A 15,254-nucleotide genomic window follows, 5' to 3' on the forward strand; every position below is an offset into this window, starting at 1 on the left:
ATGAGCAAAACCTTTTCCTAACCCAAACCAAAATAATTAACATTTAACCATTTAAACTGAATTAATCAGCAGCAATTTATACTACTAGCTGCAACATTTTGTAGTGTACAACATGAGCAACAATACGAAGCTTTTACCAATTTCAATTTTAAAAAAAATTATGATTTAAATAGTTTGACATTTTGGGAAATATGCCTATTAGCTTTCTTAATGAGTTAAATAAGAAGATTGATACCACTGTCTGTAAGCTAAATAAGGCTTCATCCAGTAAGCTTAGCATAAAGACTGGAGACAAGGGGAAACAGCTGGCCAGGTTCTGTCCAAAGGTAACAAAATCTGCCTACAAGCATCTCTGAAGCTCACTAATTAACATGTAATATCTTTGTTTAAAACATCAAGTTTTGGTTTTACAGGGGGTTATGTTGTGGAAGTTATTGCACCCAGCCAAGAAATAGACAGTTAACTGATTTGCCCTGGCTGTTGCTTTGTATTTACAAATACAGATATTACAGTGGTACCAATCTTCTTCTTATCCACCTCTGCAAAAAAGTGAATAAATGTATTTCCAACAATGTTCCACTTATTTTCTTTAAGAATATAAAATTGGGCAAACTATTCTAAACTCTCCTCCTTTTCTTGTCACACTTTTTCTCTGTAAATTTCAAAAAAGATTTTCCCTACGATAGTGAAGAAGTTCGTGGCTCAGAGGCTGCATAAACTCCAAAGTAAGCAGAAAAAACTAAGATGAATTAATAAAAGTGTTTAAAATTTGTTCGCTCTAAACCAATATGGTAGAGCAATCAAGATAAAAATGATTTAAGTTTACATTTCAGTTTAATTCTGTGCAGTGCAGAGGTTGTGTCAGGGACATCCAACCAGACCAGTCATGTCTGCTGAGGTCAGAGTCTTATCAGTCCTGGTGCCTGCAGGGCAGCACAGAGCAATCAGCTCTTTGACTCTCAATGTGATTCTCCTCCATCAACCTCAGGGAGATTGTCCCATTGAAATTCCATTACAGCCTCCATCCTGGCAGCTGCTCTCTCTCCACCTCTCTGCTTTTGTTGTCAGTGAAGGACTTTTAACGCAGCAATCACTTTAAAGACATGGGTTGGCTCAGATGAGATGTGCCTTGCGGCTCACGGGGTGACCATGTGATCTGTGAGGCAGATTGACTCTTGGAATGAATCCATTCACACACATGGACTTAATGATATTGTAACTATCCTCACATTTGAGATGTAATGATTGTTTCCACATTTTTCTCTCACTCTAATTTCTGAACAAAGTCCCTTAAATGTGATATTATCACACAGAGTTTAAGAAAACCTCATAGCAAGGAGAAATAAAATATACATTTTTAGCAGAGCTATCACCATGGCTCTGGCTGGCAATGCTGGTCTGTTGGTCCATTACCTCACAGAAATATCTCAAAAACTATAAGGACTGAGGAAATTTTGTACATACGTTCATAGTCCCAAGTAGCGATGTGCAGAGAGTCTAGTATTTGTATTTATATCTGTATCTGTATCTGATTAGGCAGCAAAATTATTTTTATTTGTATTTGAATAAAAGTGGAAATAGGTGTAACAATCCTGTTTTTTTTTTTTTATTACACCTCTAATTTTAGGATATCAGTGTTAAAATAAGTGTTCTTCAATGAACTATCATAATAATTATGAACATTTAAATGCACTATTGTTTTTTTCAGCAATAAACATGTATAACCATAAACATCATTGAAAAGAAAATCATTTTAAAATATATATAACATTCAGTTCCTAATCCACACTCAAACCAATAAACTCAACTCTAAACTAATAAATGCCCATTAACATTACTGTTTTGAAAAGTGGACAGCTATATATGAGGGGCTGTTAGGGACATTATTCAGGATTACCATGCATATACATGTACTTTTCCTCTCACATATACATATGAAATGAAAATCCTTCACATACCATATTGATAAACCACACACACATACAAGTGAAATGTTTTGTGAATTCACAACTGACAGGCTCTCATGAAAACTATTGAAAGTTTTTCCACATTGTAGTAAAGTGTGCCCATATATACAGTTAAAATGCTCTCATATAGTACTGTGAAACCCTTTTAAATAAACTATTCAAAAGTGTTCACAATTACTATTGAAAAAAAAAAATTGTATGATGCCATTTCAGTATGTTGTATGAGAGGATTTCAGTTAAAACGGAAGATATTTCAGTTGAACTGGAAAGTGATTGAGAAAAGAGAGTGCATGTTGTTTGTTCGTTAGCCACACTGATATCTGCTCAACAGCCTGCAAGAAGCCTCACTGAAGTAGCGGCATTACTCAACAATATATTGGCATCAGTGGAGACTATCAGAACCCTGTCACATGTGACAGCAATCAGGCTGCAACCGACTGTTGCAACTCCAGGTGTGAACACACTGGACAGTCACCAAGCATCGCTCTTCCCATCCCGCCACTGCCAGCTGAAGCTCCAGTCAGGAGAGAATGTGCATTATCTTTCATATTGCCATCCCACATTAGATAATGTTATACTGTATCTGAATACTTGCATGTCCAAATACCAATCTGAAAAATGATGATCTGAACATTTTGATATTCAGGGCCAGGCCTAACTTACTTTATAGCTTAGATTGACATATTTGTAGAATGGCAATCATTTTCAATCTTATATATTAATAGACAGTTACCCATTACTGACCCCCTTCCAGCAGGGATTGTGAACTGACCCCTCCTGCTGCCCTGCTGCTTAACATTATATATTCCCTCTCATTACCTGCCAAGATATGAAAGCAATGGCGAAAAAAGTAGCAGTAGTTTTATAACCAGGTGCTCTTTAAAATCTTTGTGGGCAAACAAGAGGAAATATATAACGTTAGGCAGTGGGAGGGTCGGTTCACAACCAGAGGAGGGGTGACGGTTAGTATTTTGCTCTTATGAAACTTGCCCTACTCCAGATATTAGTGATGAACAATTTTGAAAAAAATATCGAATTTTAATTACTTTGATTGATATTGCAATTATGATATGATTTCCAATTAAAGAGGGAATGATAATTTTTACCTCATTATTCTCATTTTCACTGAAAAACATTCAAATGATTATGGTGAGATTTTTGCGAGGATCTTTACCAAACAAAGATGTTTTCCTTAGTCTGTAGAATATGATGTGTAGGTCAGAAGATCTCTGCAGCACGACAATATTTAATTTAAAATGGTATTTTGACACACATTTCACCTTTAACAAATATTGCACCTCCTGCGATTTCGATTAATTGTTCAGCCCTATAAGGTATTTGTGATCTGATGTATAATGGTTTGTATGATGTAGGTTCTACTACTGTGGTCTCAGTATTGTATTATCTATGGCAGCATGACTTAACTTGCACTGGCTGTTTTCATGTAGTCTAATAGTTACATTCTTATTTAAGAGCTAGAGCACAGCAGCATGACCATTTCAACAAGAATGTAATACTACTCTTTATTTATAGAGCACTTTAAAAAACAAACAGAAAAACAAACAGGTTAAGCAGTGCAATCATGATTATTACAAACATACAGAGCACAAAATTTTACTTTTTTGTCCACCGGCCAAATAGCTAACGAATGTTCATATTTTACCAGCCACTCAATAGATTACCATTGTTTTTTTGGCTGGTGAGTGAAGCATGTCCACCAGCCACTTGCCTATTTTACCAGCTTTTGACTGGTGGCTGGTGCAAATTTTGTGCCCTGCAAACATATACAACAATAGCATTTCTTCTAAAATGTACATGATTCAGTCACACACTCCATAGGAGACAGATACGTGCACACACACACACTAACACCAGCATACAACATATTGCTAAGCTACATAGCCCAAAAGCACTTTTTGTTGTTGTAATATCCCCATCTTCTTTGTAGCCTCCAGTTTCTAATGGCTTGTGGCAATAAGCTGGTGTCCCCTAAGCTCCATGAGGGTCTGGAGCTGAGTGGGATACTAATCCAAAAGGGTTATAAAACCAAAGCCCTGTTTGTGAGACCATCAAGGACCCTTTTAGTGTACTTTTTTGTTTATTTGTTTTTTGCCACTTAATAAATTACGTTAAATGAATAAATGAATAAATCTTTTGCAAATGAAATGTATGCTGTTTATTTATTGTGGTCTGTTTATTAAATTAAAGCAGAGGTTTGAGAGCAATCAAAACGAAGAAAAGCATATATATATATATATATATATATATATATATATATATATATATATTTGGTCTTATTTCTTTCTCTGTTTAAGACTAACTCAGAAGAAGAAAATGAACTACCAGAAGTAATGACTACCCCTGTACTAGCAGTCATGATGGAGATGGCAACCTTGGCACTAGTAGTGATGATGAAAACTGTTAAGGCACATTCACACTGCCAGCAGTGCTGTTAATAGGTGTAGAGTATGCAAGGAAGAGATGGTGATCCTGGCACTAGTAGTAATGATGAAGACTAATCTTTATATTTAACACTCTTTTCTGGTTATTCTTCCTGACAACTCTTCAGATGACGAGGAATTACACCAGGCTATAATTGCCAGTATGGAGAGTCAAACGTGAATAGCACACACACACAGCATGTGAGCTTGAGAGATCAGGATAACTTGAGGATAACTATTGAGGATGATGTGATCTGATACTTGATATGAACCGTTTTATCTTTAGATTGTTATGACATACACATTTTGAATTAGATGGTTGCTTACCACTGATGATTTAACAGAATGCAGGTTGTTGCAAATTATATCAGATCACTGTGTTTCTGATCATTCATTTTTAATGTTGTCTTTATAGTGCAGAAAAGGTCCTGGTTCAAGAGATACTGCTAAAATTGCCAAGCAAAATTAGCACAAAACAGCAGTGCAAATTTAATGTAAGCCACTCTGCTGTCTGGGAGGGAGCCATGTGGGGCTTCCAAAGGGTATCCTATGACTCTGACTTAATGATCTGTGTAAAATTCTCAGATAACATGGGGAGAAGTGGGGAAGGGGTTGATTTAGGAGGACCAAGAAGGGAATTCTTGAGGCTGCAGATGGAGACCTTTGCCAGGTCACCCATGTTTGAGGGAAAAGCAAACAGCAAGAACTTGGTTCTTGACAGTATTGGTAATGACTTGCTTCTCTTAAATTAATAATGTTAGCCATTTTAATTTACAGTGATTTTTACATGCAATTTTTAGCTTATGAACTGATTTACAATTTATTTAATAGCAAAATGAAATCCATGATTTTATGTAGCAGTGAGTCTTTATGTATTTATCAATATTGCATTTCCTTTTATTCATTTATTCATTCATGTTTTGCAGCTCTAAGAGAGGACCAGTACTACACAGCTGGCAGAGCCATTGTTGTAAGCTTGGTACATGGTGGTCCACCACCAAACGTCCTCTCACCAACAGTATTTTCTCTTCTGGTTGATGGTTCAGCAAAGCCTTTCCTAGAAGACATAGCTAACACATACCTCTTGGAAAAAATCAAAAAGGTCAGTTGGTAGTTTTTAAATGTTTTATTGCATTAGATTTAGGTCACATTACAATGTTCTCTTGCTGTTTTCCATTTTGAGAGGGAGTTTTGATCCAGCCCAGTCTGCCAATTGCTGAATGCCCACTTTCCATATGTTGTAGTCAGCAAAGTGTTTTTTCCTTTTTTTGTCATATTGTAGCTATATGGAAAAAAAACTGCACTGCTGTGAACTGTTAGGGGACCCTTGGGCATCATGCTATTATGAAGACCTCTAGTGTCTGAGCTCTTACTAATAAGTCTAAGACTAATAAGTAGCTTCCATAACAAGCTATCTTGCTGCTCCTTGTGATGCTAGGTATCTGAAAGTACAACCCTTGAGGACTTTGAGAAGTCAAAGGCACCTCTGCTTGACTACTAGGATGTCTATGGTCTATGTGGTTGATGAGAGACAGGGATCTGCTGGTACATGATGTTGTCATGTTTCAGGTCACCCATAGGGTTCAAGGTCCATTTCAAAGGTATTCAGTGTAGGTTGTTTACAGTCAGGTTAATCAGAATAGGAATCAGAATTTTACCCATTGACCAACATAGTCTAAGACTAACTCCACAAAATCTGTTATTTTTATATAAAATTAAGTGACAAATTGACAATGCACAAGTGAATTAGGAACCCTAATTAAATTCTGCAAAATAAATACAATTGTTTCATGTTCTTTGTACAGATTCTGTGAAGGACTGAAAACTCTTGGGGTTCTGGAGAAAATCCAAAGGCATCCAGACAGCTTTCGCCCCCAGTTCTGCTATGAGCCAAGCACACTGACTGCTAACCAGGTGGATGATCTTTTCAGCATTCGTCTGTCTCCAGAAGAGAGCAACAAGAGAGCTGCTGAGGAGATGGTTGTTACCTTCTGGAGAGACTATCTCCAGGATGCAGAAAGTAATTGAAAGTTTAGTGTACATGTAAACTGATCATCTAATTATATTTATTTTTATTATTATTATTATTATTATTATTATTATTATTATTATTATTATTATTATTATTATTATTATTATTATTATTATTAATAATAATAATAATAATAATAATATCTATTTATTTATTTTTACAAAACATACCTGTATGACAATAACATTGAGTATTTTAACTGTGTATATCAGCACACTATATTAGTGTGTGTGAAAGCTTCTCAATAGTTTTCATGAGAGCATTTCAGTTGTGTATGTAAGCGTATAATTTTTCAGTTGTTTGTGTGAGAGTGTTTCAGTTGTAAAAGGTAAATGGACTGTACTTGTATAGCACCTTTATAGTTTTCCGGCCACTCAAAGCGCTTTTACACTACAAATCACATTCACCCATTCACACACATTCATACGCTGAATGGGCTACCATGCAAGTTCCAACCTGCCCATCAGAGGAAATATAATCATTCACACATTGATGGCACAGCCATCAGGAGCAATTTGGGGTTAAGTATCTTGCCCAAGGACACATCGACATGCAGACTGGAGGAGCCGGGAACCAAACCGCTGATCTTCCAATTAGTGGACGACCCGCTCTACCTCCTGAGCCACAGCCGTATGTGTAAAAGCATTTCACTTGTATGTGTGTGTGGTTTTCAGTATAGTATGTGAATGAGTTTGGTTTCATATGTGTATGTGAGAGGAAAAGTACACGTATATGCATGGTAATTCTGAATAATGCCCCTCATGGCTATAAGGATAAACTCACTAACAGTTGTTAAAGCTCTAAAAGAGGTTCAAGGTAACCCACATCACCCTGACCTACAATTAGTGAAACAGCAGAATAAAACATAATTTGCTCTGCACTCCCGTTTGATTCTGAAATCACCAATACCGGAAGTCACAGAAATAGTCACATCCTGTTAGAGCTGATCCCGATTTCATAAAATGTTATCAGATCAATCTATTCAAGCTTGTATCCAATCAAATACTGTTTTAACGGTGTTCTGTATGATAGAGTAGACCTATAACCTATAAAAGTGACCTTGAACCTTGTGATCATGAAAACAGCATTTATTCTGTAATCTACAATATTATTAAATTATTTTACATAGAAATTCAACCAACAGCAGGTAGACCACTACCTGGTGGTCAACATGCTGACCATAAATCAACTGACTTGTCAATCTCATTCCAGAGATAAAGAAATTCAAATGAAATCAAATTATTTTTATTCAATGTAATTCTGTTTATCTTGTCTTGAGTATTTGGGAGAGGTCTTGGTATAAGCTTTTATCTTCCTGCCACTCCTGCACAGCTTTTTTTTTTTTTTTACTTTCAATGAATGCATAGCTGAGTATATGAAGGAACAAGTGTGTTTTTGTAACATATGTCAATGACTTTGTGTACATATCAAATATTTAAATTTTTATTAAAAATGTATTTTGTTATGTTCAAACAAATAAAGGAATAAAGTAAAACACCAATCAGTTCTCAAAATGCAAGGGGACAGGAGCAGAAATAGACATTAGGCCTACATCCTTTATCTATCAAATATTTAGACTGTCAGGGCTTCACATCTGTACAGAGGAGAATCTTCATGTCCCATTTTTTACCAAAAGTTTTGTGTATTTCAGTTCATAATGCTGACAAGAATTAAATAATGACGTAATATTCATATTGTGTCTGTCTGTAATATTTAGTAACTGAATGTTTTCTGTCTCTTTGGCAGATAAAAGTTCATCAAAACATCTGAATTCTGAGTACATGATCAGACTAATAAAATCAAAATCTTTACAATCAAACTAGAGTTTCTATAACACGTCATGTTGTTGATCCAACACCTGAGCCAATCAGCTCTTTGATCCAGCCAAGAGTTTCCCATCATGCCCTGCATCTTTCAATCAGTGGAGAGCAGCTGAGGTGCCTGGCTCTAAAAATTGCGACCGCTTTGATCTCATAAGTCTATTGTTGCCCGCGCATGCGTGACGTCAGAGCAAGTCCGGATCAAGTCAGACACAGATCTAACCGGCATGCATTGTGCGGTGATCGCTGGTGATCGATTATGTACAGGCCTGGCTCATCTCAAACAAGCCTAATGTTAGCAACCATTAGCTCCAGACAGCCGCTCAGTCAGGGGAAATGCACACATAGTTTTTATTTAACCAAGCCAACAACAATACTTTCAAACACAGACACCTTTGCAATTTTGCTTGAAGATTTAGAAATAAATATTCTAAATCATTTTAAAAATATTTGTACGAAATAAATATTCATAAAAACCCATTATTTGTGCTTTGCCGAATACCAGACTCAGATTCAGATCCACCCCTAGTCCCCAGATGATGTATCCTAATGTCTTTCTTGATCCCTTAACTTTTCATCTAGCGCCATGATGACTGATGTCTGATGGTTTTCAAATGGCAAAGGGCTTTCTCATATTTCTGAACATGTCTGATATTGTTAGCTTATCATTGATATCAGTATCAGTATATATGTCACTGATAAGTAAAAACAAACAACAGAAATGCCTTAATATGTTTAAGATCATTTAGAAACAGTGACTCCATTACATAGTTTGTTACTTGAGAGCACTGGCAAGTTTATGAGCTTATGTCTAGCTCAGTACATTTCTTGGTGTTTAATAATCAAATTTAAGGTAGACTTATGTGTTTATGTAAAAACCACAATGTATTGTATATTATCAGATTTTCAAATCTCAAACACTGATACCAGTATCTGCCTCAAAAATCCATTATCAGCCTGACTTTATTGAAAAAAACTCAAGCTCTTTAGGATACATTTTCAAAAGGGGGATCTGATGCATTTTACAGTACATGTTGAATGAAGGTGGACACAATACTGCTTGAAAATTGGAAATCTGAAAATCTTTAAATGCAACTTACCACGCTGTGTATCTGTGGCTTGCGTCTCTTTGCCAGGTCTATGATATTGATTCCATTGTAGTAGAGGTTTTCCATGCAGCCGTGGAAGTTCCTCCTGAGGAAGGTACCGGGTTTACCAGGCAGCGGAATGCCTCCAAAACTCAGCTATGATTAAGGGAGAACAGAAACAGTAGACCTTAGACACAGAAATTGATCCCATATTAATATATACTGTAGTACAAACATGAATATTGATCTATCTATCCTTCTATTTATCTACTTCATCTACTTTTTTCATTCATTTTTATAAATAATCATGTACAATGAAATTCACATTCTGTCCTATATTTTACTGTATGTTAAACCATCACCAGTGTAAACACATATTTAACAGTCTCAAAATGCATGATACATACACACACACACACACACACACACACACACACACACACACACACACACACACATATCCTCGCCATACTGCACTGACAACTGAGCCAGTGATTCAGCAAGTAAGCAAACAACAGCCACTCACTGAATCCAAACATACATGGATACAGTATGTCTGGTCTGGAGCTGGTTTTCATGGTGTGATCATTGTCCTTTGGATCCAATAGGCCTTTTTCTCAGCAGAAATTTTGACTTTTACTTGTGTTACTAATAACATAAACGATGGCTCTGTTCTATTTAAGTGTCCCAGTAAGCCATGACAGTGTGACAGTGACTTGACATGCAACCTGGACCCTGAAACTTAGGCAGCTCAATGGGATTTAGCCATCATTCATTTTATTATTTACACCTGTGCTTTTTCTACTGTGACATGCCAAAATGTCAAAATATTAATGCTACAGCCATTTGGGCAAGGCATTTTACTATTTCAACATAACTAGTCCCCTGAGCACAAAGTGTGCTCCATAAAATAATTGTGCTGCATATTAATGCGCATGTCATTTATATATGGGTGTAATGTTCAGGTGTCTACATATTTTTGGTCATGTACAATTCAGGAATAAGTAACTTGTGTTGATATTTTTAGGAACTGACCACTCAGCCCTATCTCCCTTAGTCACTGTTGCTAATGTATGCTTGTCAAGATTTCCGTTCTCCCCGCCAAATATGCAGTTTACACAATAATGGTGGCAGATTTACCACGCAGAGTTTGTAATGGGTCCTTGATTTCAAACAGTGGGCCTCTCATTTACAACAGATGACCATCGATTTTGCCAGGCAGAAATGACAACTGTTGCTAGCAGACTTTATTAACTTTAGCTCAGCTTCATGTGACTTCTTATAAAGGGGACATAACACGTACATTTCTAGGTCTAAATTTTTAATCTGGGGCTCTACTGGGATATCTTTTCATGATTTAAAGTTCAGAAAACTCCTTATTTATCTTATACTGGCTCTTTATGCAGCCTGTCAGTTCAGCCTCTGTCTGAAACAGGCCGTTTTGGCTCCTGTCTCTTCAAAGCAGCCCTCTCAATGAGCCCACTCTGTTCTGATTGGCCAGCTCCCAGAAGCTTCCCTTCAACAGACATCTGGCAGCTCCAGAGGCTACATAAACAAACAGTAGTAGTAGGATTTCACTTCTTTTTCCTGTTCTTTACTTCAAATATAAATTTATCAAATACATGTGTACATATTTGAGCCCATATCTGATCTGAAATATGTGAGTGGACAATGTGGACAACCCATGGAACAACCTTAGCAAAGAAGATGTGCATGTCGGCATATGTGAACAATCTGACACTAGTTCAATGGGGAAGTAGAGGTAACATTGCAAAGGAAGCACTCAGAGCAGGCTGAAGCGTGGACTTCTGACTTGCAGGGAGCTTTTTGCATATGTTCACCTCAAGTTGTGGAACTTTGACCATGTTTAACAGAGACATCTGACATAAATATATAGATCACAGTATAAAAAAACTGAAAATCACAAAAAGCATGAAAAATTGCTGTCTGCTGAAAGTAATCATAATCCATTTTGTTAGAAAATGGTTTGAATATGTTTTAGAACAGTGGAATAAAATAATAATGCAAATTGCAAATACACCGTTTTTTTGTTTGTTTGTTGTTGGGTTTTTTTATGTGGCTTAAAGTAAAATCAGCAATTGTCCTCAGCATAAATTGTAGAGATAGACAATGTTAAATGCTGAGCAAACATCTTTAGAGGTTGACAGTCCTCTTGGCAGTCTGTTATTGAGATAACTATCTGAGATAATTAAAATAATTAGTCTCTGCTACTTTTCTTTCTTTTCTGTCATTATTAGAAGTTCCTCAAATAATTATATAAGCATTATTGTATTAACTCCCAAAGGGGAACAAGTACTCATCCTATAGCACCACCAGATGAGATCCACTCCGATGAAAATAGACATCACCAAAGCAGAGCATTGCACTTCATACAGCCCTGTCACACCTGGAGCATCTAAACACATATGTCAGGATGCTATTTGCTGATTTTAGCTCTGCTTTCAATACTATAATCCCCCATAAACTGGCAGACAAACTCAACAACCTGGGATTAGCCACTGCACTCTGCTTATGGATTGGATTATTCCTCACTAACAGACCACAAAATGTCAGAGTGGGCACACATCCTGAGCATAGATGCACCGCAGGGCTATGTGCTCAGTCCAGCTCCCTTCACTCTCTTCACCAATGAATGCACCCCCATCCACCCCTCAAACACTATAGTGAAGCTTGCTGACAATCTCACTATAGTGGGACTTATATCCAACAATGAGGAGACACATTACAGAGAGGAGGTCCAACATCGGGTCGAGTGGTGTTTGGACAATAATCTGGTCCTGAACACCACAAAAACCAAGGAGATCATTGTGGACTTTAGGAGATCCAGGGAGACCACACATTCTCCTCTCCACATAAATGGTGAGGAGCTGGAGAGTGTCAATGACATCAAATTCCTGGGGATTCACATAACAAAAGATCTCTCATGGTCCCTTAATACCTCCCACCTGATAAAGAAAGCTCAACAGAGACTTTTCTTCCCAATAAAACTCAAACAGGCCAAACTTCCCTCTCAGCTCCTAATAAACTTTTACAGAAGCACCACAGAGAGTATCCTCTGCTACTGTGCCACAGTATGGTATGCCAGCTGTGCTGCTGAGAAACGGAAAGACTTGATCCAGGTGGTAAAAATGGCACAGAAGGTTGTGGGAACTTTGATGCCGAACTTGGACACAGTGTATGCTAGCCATCTACACAAGAAGGTTAGTAACATCAGTAAGGACCAAACTCACCCAGGTCACTGTCTGTTTGTCCTCTTACCATCGGGGAAGAGATACAGAGCCTTCAAAGCCTGAGCAACAGACTGAAGAACAGCTTTTTCCCCAGAGCTGTAGCCTCCATCACCCCCCACCCTCCCATAGCTGCTGAGGACTGTGGACTGTGGACTGTAAATATTACCACCCAACCCCCACTACCCAACTGCTGGTAATGCACTCCAACACTTTATTACATACATCTTACTTGTTGTGCAATACTTTTTTTATTTATTATTTATTATATTTTATTTTATCTTGTTCTCTATTGCTGTGGTCAAATGTGGTACAAAATGGTAAATGGGCTGTATTTATATAGCACCTTTCTAGTCTTCTGAAAGAAGCAAAGTGCTTTACACCACATGCCAACATTCACCCATTCACACATTCATAGACTGATGGCAGAGGCTGCCATGCAAGGTGCCAACCTGCTCATCAGGAGTTCTAATGCTCATTCTCACATATACTCACACACTGCTGGCATTTGGGGTTCAGTATCCTACCCAAGGACACTTTGACTCTTTATGATAGAGATGTTTGGCCCTTTTCAGATAAATTGATTAAGTGGTACACTCAATTTTACCAAGCTGTTTTGACTATATCATTTTCAGTTCATGTAATTTCATCATTCCATGCACTCACCTCGTAGTCCACCTCCAGTGAGTGCCCTTCCCCTTTGGTTTGGAAGTGCTGTGAGTGGGAGTCCACTGTGAGGTTAACCTGCTTGTTGAAGCGCTCTACATGGACAGAGTGCCAGTGCTGGTCATCCAACAGGCTGCCCACAGTGACAGCGACACATCTACTGCTGAACCTCAGCCTGCTGTCGTCTGGAAAAACAGCAAGGACACAGTGAGCAGCTACACATCCTCCACAGTGAATCTGTGGATGTGTGAGGGCAGCTAGACTGGGCAAAAAGCCCGTGGACATACATACAATTATATGTTGTCCATTCACACAGATTATGTGTACTGTAGAAAAGAAATGGGTGAATAGATTTGAAGTTAGGTGAGGAGCTGAATTCAAACAATGAATCATTCTGTCCACAAAAAAAATACAATCCATATCTACTCTGATAATTGAGTTCAAGCATAAACTAAATATGTCAAACATTTGCTGGTTCAAATGTATTAAATGTGACAATTTCTTTCTTTTCTCCTCTTACTGTTTTGAATTTAATGCCTCTGGTTGAAAAAGATTCCAACCTCAAGATATTTATACCCTTGCATACCTTTTTTAAATTTTGGTCAAACAAATGTAGCAATTTGAAGAGAAAACTTTGGTTGCTCATGCTGAATAGCCCATTAACTGAGAAAAATATTCTATATACACTATGATAATAATCATCCTCCAATCATGTGTTGCAGCACAGTTTGATGAGATGTACTAATGACAACCACCGCAGGGAATCATCCAAACATGCTCAAAAATACACCTCTGTTTAAGGATAAATATCTCCTGAATGAATGGTTCTCAAAATCACCACAGACAGACTAAATCCTTGTGGAAAAAATGTGTATTTCGAGAAAGGTTGGAAACACAAACATAGTTCACCTAAGTTGAGGTAGAGGTCTAGTCTCCCTCGGTGAAGCTCCAGGGTGATGTAATCTCCTCTCTGCCCCTCTCCATGCAGTAAAACACCCTCAGCCTGATGGCTCTTGAACCGAAGAGAGATCACATCTTTCACTGTTGACATGGACTTCTGGTTGAACCGATACAGCAAGGAGCTTCTGCCGTCAAAGTCTGCCACATATGACTCTGAAAGAATATCAGAATAACTTCCAAATCAGTGTTACACCCTTTACTTTCTGTAAACAATAAGAAAACTTCGCTACATGCTTGTGAAAGATTGTACTTTTACTCTTAAAGTTATTGTCACCCTCTGGAAAATTGCTCCTCCAATCAAGTCTGCATTCTTTTTGATGATAAATTCATACTTAGACAGCACTGAAAATCTGTGTTTTTGCTCAGTAAACAATTTTTGAGCTGTCTCAGTTTTCTCATTAATTTCTATTTCACACGAGTATTAAAAAACTATTTTTGCATGTTACAGGCTGAAATTTGGATATATGTTTTAAAACAAGCAAAAAAAGCAAACAACATGAGTGTAAAGATGGTATTCCACTACTGCTACCCTTACTAACACTGTTGGTGCTGCTGCTATGGCTCTTTTTGCTAAAAAGAAGAAAAATAAAGAAAAAAAAAGAAAAAGAAGAAAAACTTCTTTTTTTTTTAATTTCATGAAAACTGTGGGGTCACTGTCAAAATTAGCAGAACAAGTGCCTCAATTCACAACATGTTATGTGCACATGGTGCCAAACCTGAAGAGAAGTCTGGCAAAGAAAAGAATAGGAAGAATAGTATGCAAGATAGTAATGGCATGCCACTGTACAACAAGGATAATACAACAAGGAGCAACAAGAGGAAATAAAAACAAGAACAATAATATAAAAGGATAAAGCAGATGATAACAACAGTTTCCGTAGACAACCTGCTTATTGTTGTTTCAAGCCATTACAGCATAGTCATAGCCACTGGTTCTAATATACTAGCTTTAATACTGGTTGCCAGGGAGTCAGTTACACTACAAACAGTTAAATTGTATCAAAGTAACAGTCTTTTCACAGTGGAGTCAAT

General features: G+C 37.4%; 1 protein-coding gene across 1 annotated transcript in view; it reads right to left on the reverse strand.

Annotated features, from left to right (window-relative positions):
* Positions 1–15,254, reverse strand: part of LOC121907594 (contactin-associated protein-like 5) — an 80,471-nt gene that overhangs the window by 37,736 nt on the left and 27,481 nt on the right. The window contains exons 5-7 of the mRNA XM_042427241.1: positions 14,172–14,375; positions 13,263–13,447; positions 9,361–9,504 (exon numbers count right to left, since the gene is read on the reverse strand). Coding sequence (XP_042283175.1) covers positions 9,361–9,504; positions 13,263–13,447; positions 14,172–14,375 — 533 coding nt within the window. The remainder of the gene's footprint in view (positions 1–9,360; positions 9,505–13,262; positions 13,448–14,171; positions 14,376–15,254) is intronic.

Source organism: Thunnus maccoyii, chromosome 11 (genome assembly GCF_910596095.1).
Source record: "Thunnus maccoyii chromosome 11, fThuMac1.1, whole genome shotgun sequence".
Lineage (NCBI taxonomy): Eukaryota > Metazoa > Chordata > Actinopteri > Scombriformes > Scombridae > Thunnus > Thunnus maccoyii.